This window comes from Hyalella azteca, unplaced genomic scaffold (assembly GCF_000764305.2).
Source record: "Hyalella azteca isolate HAZT.00-mixed unplaced genomic scaffold, Hazt_2.0.2 contig13827, whole genome shotgun sequence".
NCBI lineage: Eukaryota > Metazoa > Arthropoda > Malacostraca > Amphipoda > Hyalellidae > Hyalella > Hyalella azteca.
In genome coordinates, this window is record NW_025943734.1 from 21,558 (window position 1) to 29,390 (window position 7,833).

The window sequence follows — 7,833 nt, forward strand, 5'->3', positions numbered from 1 at the left end:
CCCGAAGTCTTAAAATCAAATTAAAAAAAAAAAAGTAACAGGCTTGCCGGCTGGCAGGTGCTTCGGATGCCTCATGTCTTAAAACCTGTTATAAAAACATTTCATGCTGTTTACAATCCATATCAAGGAATTCTAGTAAGTTGTAACTATATTATGGTGTAATTTGAACATCTGTTAGCTAATATTATTGGGAATCAATTTTATCAGTGAGGTTGATCATTGTAAGTAAATCACAGGATTAAATTGTAAAATGTTAAACAGGTCTAACTTTTGTGTGTTGCAAACTTAGAATTATAAACTCATTCTGATTCTTCTTTTGATTAATATCATATAATTGTGCTTGTACATGGGGACAGTACTGATGGCAAGTATATCCGACAAATGCCAAATGTCTGCCGCTTGAGATGGAGTCTATCCCGCAAGTAAGCTTAGACTCGAGGCAAGTTTACTTGCGCCTTGCAGGATAGACACCAAGCGGCAGACTGTTCCGCAGACATTTGGCAAATTGGCATTTGTCAGATCTACTTGCTACCAGTATCGTACCCGTCACCCGTGTACGGGCACCTTTAAACTCCAACTCCAATCACAGGTCACGGGTCCATCACGCACTGCATCATGAATGATATCATCGCACCAGAAAGTAAAAACCTTACTGTGTGCGCTTGCGGTCTTCCAGATTTCCAATAATTTCTAAGTAATTTCTAAAATGCAATAATTTAAATCCCAATATGTTAGCAAGATCTTCTGAAGGTGTAAATCTTGCTGCTGATAGCCTGATGCATCACCAATAATCTTTTGATATTCACTCACTCTGCACCCTTGCAGTATACTTCAACGCTCCTGCCTCCTGCCAAAATATCCTGCAGAATGTAATGAAAACAAGTTGCCCCAAAATGTTTTGTTGAAGATTGCATAGTTGTGGACCTTGTGGTCACATCATGTCATTCATGTGTTTAATTACCAGTTTACCACTAATGTAAAGACAAATGTAAAATGTTACTGTTGCCATTTGATTTTTTAAGGTAAAATTATATATTTAGGATAACACATGCACCAGACTCTGTAAATAGTTTTGTAGCTTGTAAATGGCTCCTCATGGCAAAGAAATGGAATTCATGGCTTGAAGAAATATAATCATACTATTATTATTTATCAGGGCAGGCAAATCCAAAAAATCCAGTTGCAGCTCACCAAGTAGATATATTCCATGCCTGCAGTAGGTACTGTCAAATGGGGGTAATAAGGGATGGGCAGGGTAAATTGGGACTGTCCTCCAAAATTTAGAAGAACTGTTGTAGCAGCTAAACTAATTGAAAACTTACAAAACTAAAAAAAGCATAAAGTTCAATATTTTTACTATCTCTGTAGCATAAAGCTAGTTAAGAAATTATACATTTACTACCTCTACAAATCCATGAAAAAAGGTGTCAAAAGTGAGATTTTGGAAGAGTAACTTTGCTATGGTCTGTGGCCAAAAAAATTTGCCATATTAGAAAATTTTATTTATTTAAAAGTTGCATAAAGGTGTAGGCTTGAAAATGTGACTGATGAAATTAGTGTAACTTGTCCCCCCCAAAAATGACAGCATTTTTGCAAGACGGGGTAATAAGAGACACCTATCTCACCCCTTAGGCCTTGGGGTAATAAGGGACACCCCTAAAAACCAATTTAAAGTAGAACTTTGGTTAGAAAAAAAATCATTTCATTCCAAAAAAATGGCAGCCATTTCCGCACAGTGGGGCTACTAGGGACACCCCCCCGGGATAATTAGGGACACCCTTAACACTTTGACTGCGACTCGCAAAATAGCCTGTATTCCTGTGGTGCAACTCATTCAAACTTGAATAACTTAAGTTACAGACAAGGCTGCAAGATCAGGGCTAGTGCGCTACTCTTGTCTGAGCGAGTTCTACAAGCTTCTGACATAAAAACCGTGAGCCTCTATTGGTGCATGTCGCCTGGGATGGAAACTTTCATCTTTCTAGGCAACGTGCGCCATATGAGGTACATGGCATTTAATATTCAATTACAATAAAAAATTTGCATCACATGGCTACTAACGCTTGAAAAAACATTTTCTGTGCAAATGAAATCGGATTGTGACTGCAATAAACAAACTACAAATCATTCTGGGGTAAAATGCTGCTAAATGGGAAGTTTATAATTCATTTAGATGATGACTTACAAAACTGCGCTAAGCAAAGTATGGAGTGGTACCGACAACTGTTCAAGTTATTGGCAAAAACTGTAGCAAATGCCTAGGTGCTTGGTGATCAGTTCTATAGTCAGTAAAAATCGATGTGAATTGCTGAAGTCGTTGAAGATTACTGAATGTATTTTCACTAGTAATAGGTCAGACACGTGAAGAAATGTTTCTATNAATATGTATATAGACTGTCTCTTATACACATCTAGATGTGTATAAGAGACCCTTATTACCCTGTTTGATGGGATGACTCACACTCCCTTGTACAAAATGTGTAGAACTTTTAAGAAAAGGAACCCGGCAAAAAAAATACTGCCAGACTTCAATCTAAATTAGGCCAACCTGAAAGATTCTATATGTTACAAAAAACATTTACATTAATTTTTCTCCGTAATTTTTTAATTGCTTATATTCAAGCTAGTAAATTTTTTTCTAGATACAAATATAGAGAAGTTCTGAGGCAGTGAATAAGAAAAATGTTATGAATATCATATTAGAACTAAATTATTATCTGTATATTTTTTTAGAATATTTTCTTTTTAAAACTTAGATCCTGGTTGAGAGTAGAATGGTGGTCTTTTCTTTTGCTAAGCAGTACTGAGCAACATTGTAGTAGAATTCCGCCCTGACTAATTATCAATGGAAGGGTAAAATCTTGGCCTGTTTTCTGGTTAACTTGGAAAAGAAATGAACAATTGTATTGATTTTTTCATATTCCATTAATACACCGGTATTCACATATTTTGTATCATTTTCACTTATTGAGAGACACAATTTTTATTAAGTTGTGCTGGTTCACTGATTTGTTTCTGAACCAAAAGCCACTTTCTACAAATATCTCTGTGGGTCTAGAAGTTCAATAAACCAACACAACTTCTTCTAGCTTCAAGCTTTTTTACTGATTGTGGTACTGTTTTCCTTTGAATATTTATGATATGAACCATGTAGCAACCAATTTCAAATCTGAATAAACATTGAATGAACTTCTTTAATAGGCTCATAATTTTATTGATCATTTTCTTAATTATCTTATGAATTTATAGTAGAAATATATATAATTTTATTTTTTATTCATCTCTTACAGAATAGCTCCCTTCTCCTCCTCATCAACCTTGGGGAGGCCACTGCTGGCCACCTTCTGAACATCCCCGTCAGCTGCCCAAGGTTCTATTGCTGAAAACTTCTTGTGCATTTTTCTGACATTGCTAAATTCTAAAAATATTTGCAAATAATTTTGCTGTCAATTCTGCTGCCAAAAGAAATTTCTGCTGGCTTAACTTGACCTTCCTAAAGGTTCCTACCAAAAACCTGGTCATCATGCTTGCACCTTCAGTCTTCCCACTCAGTAGATTGGTTGGCAGCATTTTATTGCCGGTGAGAAATTATGCGGCCAAGCCAGCCCCTGCTAAAATTGTCTACATGTGTAAAGCCTGCAATAAGAAACAACAGAAACAAGAGAGCCGAGTGGCATTTGTGAAGAACACAGTCATTGTTCAGTGTGTGGGATGCAGTAACATTGATGATGACCTTAGATGGCTGTCAAACAACAACAGCAAAGCTGAAATTGATGAAATTATTAAACAAAACGGCATTAGGGTTAGTGGAGGACCAAGAATTAGATAAATCCTATTCAGCCATTTCTGAAGGTTCCAGTCAAATATCTTTCATGTTTGTAATGGTGATGGTTATTTGACACATTGAATTTAGGGCAATTAATTTCACTATTTTCACAATTGCTTTTATTTCACAATTTAGTGCCAGTGAAATGGTTACTTCTGCCTGTATTTAGTCTGTGAATAAATTGTGCTGAAAATCATGACATACTTGTGTTTAACTCTTAACCTTGTCACTATTATCAATGATTCTGGTGCTCAAACCTTTGCCTACTTTGAAAAATTGAGGTTATGAAGTTAGTGGATTATCTAAAAAATATATTTTTTCAATGGAGCCCAAAATCTTATTTTGAAATGTGTAAAGAAATATGTGCATTAAGTTTTTGACTTCTGAGAAAGTTTTTCATGACGTTCATCTAATTTTTTGCCACTAGGATAGTTCTATTAAAATAGTATCATAACTCACCATGCCAACTAATGAACTAGATTTTTTTTATTGACAGTTATTGACATTTTCAAACAATTTTCAATTCTAACTTTACACAAAGGTAACATAACAAACCTTGGATACATGTACCATTTTCTAGCCATGACATTGAATGGAACCTTCAATCAGTCATAGCAACGGACACCGCTAGAACAGCAGCTTGTGTTGGAACTGCAGGGTGGAATTCAGGAGGTGTGATGTGTAAACAAATGCACATGTTATATTGTACCTAAAAATCTGAAAGTAAATTCTTCCTGCTCTATTTAGCTGATATTTTGGAACTTATAAAGTTACCTGGATGAATCTATCATCAAAATATGAGCCATTAGAATTCCACCCTGGTTTGAAGTACAAACTTTGTGTCTCAGGGGAGGCAATACAATGCCTGAAGGGAAGGTCAGCACTCCCTGGGTCCCCAGCTGAATAGCACACTAGGTTTGTTTCAACAAATAAAAATGAATGAACCTAGAGCATGTTACGGCTAGTAACCACCATATGTTTCCGAAACCATTTGCATGTTTGTTAACTAATTCATTTATATGAAGCTTCAGGTTCTCAAGGAATAGGTGCTGACTAACATTCATTTTTCATATGTATGAAATATTTGTTCAATCCTTCTATATTTTATTGATTAACTAGTAATTTTTGGTATAAGTTTAGGTGCCTTTCATATTTTTGAATCAAACAACCATTATTAATTTTACTTGCTATGCAGCAGTAGCACTATTATCATATTAAATTTTTTGAAAAGACTTAGAATGAACTCTGGCAAAGTCTGAGAAATGAAGAATTATTATTTTTTAGCAAAATCCTTTAATGTTGAAGATGCACTGCAGTTGTTATCTTTAGTCAAGTTTCTATATTAGAAGATTTTTTGCACAGCAATTGTTATTTTCTTAGCATGCATTTTTCTTTCTTTTGTCTTGTTTCCTCCTTGGTTTTTGGCCTAAAGCTTGAAAAATATTTACTGAAATCTGCAATTTTGTTTGTTACATGTGAATCTCAAACCTGATTAGTTTTATTTACAGAAGCGCACTTATGCTTAAAATCTTCTTAAACTTTAGACTTTTGTCAATTGTGATGAGCTGCTGCTAAGAACATTAGTCTTCAAAGTGCTCCATAAGTTATAAACTTTGATCTTAATTTGTTTTTTTTGGTGAAGTCAGATAGTTACCGGTATGTCTTGATTCTAAACCTCTTATATTTTTGACAAGATTAAAGCCATTGACTCTCCGCCATGCTCCATGAAGCTGCCGTCGTGGACTGCACTCGGACTTGTGATGTATTGCCTGATGATGTTTGGCTTGAAATATTTTCATACTTGTCACCTAAGGAGCTGAGTGTTTCAGTGCTGCCTGTGTGTCATAGGTGGAACAACCTCGGCCATCACTCATCATTGTGGAAGAAAATAGAGTTTGGAACGTATGTAGCTGAAAAACTTAATATGTATATAGATTTAGTGAAACGTCATCATAATATACAGTCTATAGAATGTTTTGACTGTCAAAAGGAGTTCATAGAACATGTGGTGACACTTTGTCCTAATTTAATTCACTTGAGTTTACCTCACGCTACTGTCACAAAGTATACCATGAAAGCTCTTGTCAAATGCTGTCCTCGGATTATGTCTTTGGACTTGAGTGCTAATGAGGTTATTCGATCACGCGACACTTTCCTGCCAATCTTCTCACTTCATCAGCTCCAAACTCTGAAGCTTAACAGCTGCAAATGGGTCACTTCCTCCTTTGTTTCCAGACTGGTTACATCTTGTAAGGGTTTGCAATGCCTTCATTTGGAATGTGTCTTTTTACCATGTGAAACTGTTGCATATGTTCTCCATTGCCTCAGCACAAGTCTCAGAGAGCTGTCAGTAAAGTGTGAAAAATTGGACTGGGAAGTCAAGGAACTATTGCATGAATGTAGACAACTTCAAAGCCTAAAGATTGAGGTATTACTTGGTCCTATAAACATTCACTTCTCCCATGCTTGTGACCATCTCAAAAATCTCAAAGAACTAACATTGAATTCATGTTCTGAACGGATGTTGGAGGTCCCAAGTCGTGTGTTTCTTGGTTCAACTTTTCCTTCAGTGACCCACCTCTTCATCCGTCAAGCATCGGGTAATGACGCCCTTGCAGATGACATCATCTCTTCATTTCCAAGCTTAGAAACCCTGACTTTGGTTGATTGCTGCACACTGACAGACATGGGAGTCACCAAAATTCTGAGATGCTGCCACAAACTTATTGACTTGAGGATCTACTTATGTCAGCTGATCTCAAAAAACTGCTTCACACAGCCACTCAATACTGGGCAAGGACGCAGCCATCTTGTTAGAGTCCAACATCTGTACCCCAAGTGCCCGAGGGTTGACAGCTCTTATGAATTAGGCAGCATCCAGTCAGATTTTCATGATGTTCATGTCACAAGATGAAGACTGGTTCTCAGGGTATCCTATAACTTGTTACTAATATTACTTTATGTCTATCACCAATCTAGAATAAACATAAATATGGTCTTGTAATTACATGAAGATTTAAATTAATGTTATAAGAAGTAACAGCAGAACAGCCAACTGAATTATGGTGGCAACATCAAAATATTTCTATAAAATGCTAGCTGTTTGATTTGGTTAGAAGTTGTTATTAATGTTTCTTATCTTGAAGATGAGAAATGTTTTCATATTGAAGGGATCAAAGACAGATTTCTATGTGAATCAAGGAAAGCGGCTTCATTGTGTAATGATTTAATTTGTTTCATATTGATCTTATGTTTATTATTGATATTGAAGATGATGTAAATCATGTAATGCAACTTGGGTGGAGATGAATCACCTGACTGACATAAATGAATAAGTTATGCTACTTTGACTACCAACTCTTACATTTTATGTACTAAATTTCACCTAGGATAAACTTAATACTGCATTTGATTTTAAAATCTTGAAAGGACATTGACATTAATAATTTCACTATTCCATATTTAGATAAAATGACTGGCCTGTGTCAGGCCAATGGCTGCTGCCTGTACTCAGAGAACTCAACGAGGGCATGTCCAAATATTGATGCACATGTTATTGTTGCCTAGTGTGTCACTTTGTGCAGTATCACCCATTAATTTCTCTGAGTTCATAAAGCAGTCAGACGGTATAGAAGCCTCCAACTTCTCTGTCTTGTGTGTTATTTTTCCAATTGAATGCCATGTTATACATTTTTTTAAGCTTATCAAACTTTGTATGAAGTTGCGAGAAATTCTCAAAATGCTGAATTCTTCTTATTTAATATGTATACATCTTAATTGCATCAGTGTAATTAGACTCTTCATAGTTAACATAGCAAAGATGCAAAGATCCTAAGATAGTTGCTAGAAGTTAGACTTACTAGCTAAAAAAAATTATTCCTATTTTCATAGTCTACTTACTCCAAGTGTAGAATAAACCATAGTGTAGTACTTACTGTAAGTAGTACTTACTACATAGAGTACTTACTGCAAGTAGTACTTACTACATAGAGTACATACTGCTAGCA

The 7,833-nt window shown here is 35.7% G+C and overlaps 1 protein-coding gene and 1 long non-coding RNA gene across 2 annotated transcripts; both read left to right on the plus strand.

Moving 5' to 3' along the window:
* Positions 1-4,025, plus strand: LOC108672394. Its single transcript, XR_001930890.2, has 2 exons — positions 1-135; positions 3,291-4,025. It is a non-coding gene; the product is annotated as an uncharacterized LOC108672394 (long non-coding RNA).
* An 893-nt stretch (positions 4,026-4,918) lies between these two features.
* LOC125178941 (F-box/LRR-repeat protein fbxl-1-like) lies at positions 4,919-7,833 on the plus strand. The gene has a single exon (XM_047883844.1). It carries the CDS (start codon positions 5,544-5,546, stop codon positions 6,738-6,740), a length of 1,197 nt encoding a protein of 398 aa, XP_047739800.1. The 5' UTR covers positions 4,919-5,543; the 3' UTR covers positions 6,741-7,833.

What these genes read in the sequence shown, in the direction of transcription:
- LOC125178941 (XM_047883844.1), top strand. Translation starts at nt 5,544, where the DNA reads ATGCTCCATGAAGCTGCCGTCGTGGACTGCACTCGGACTTGTGATGTA.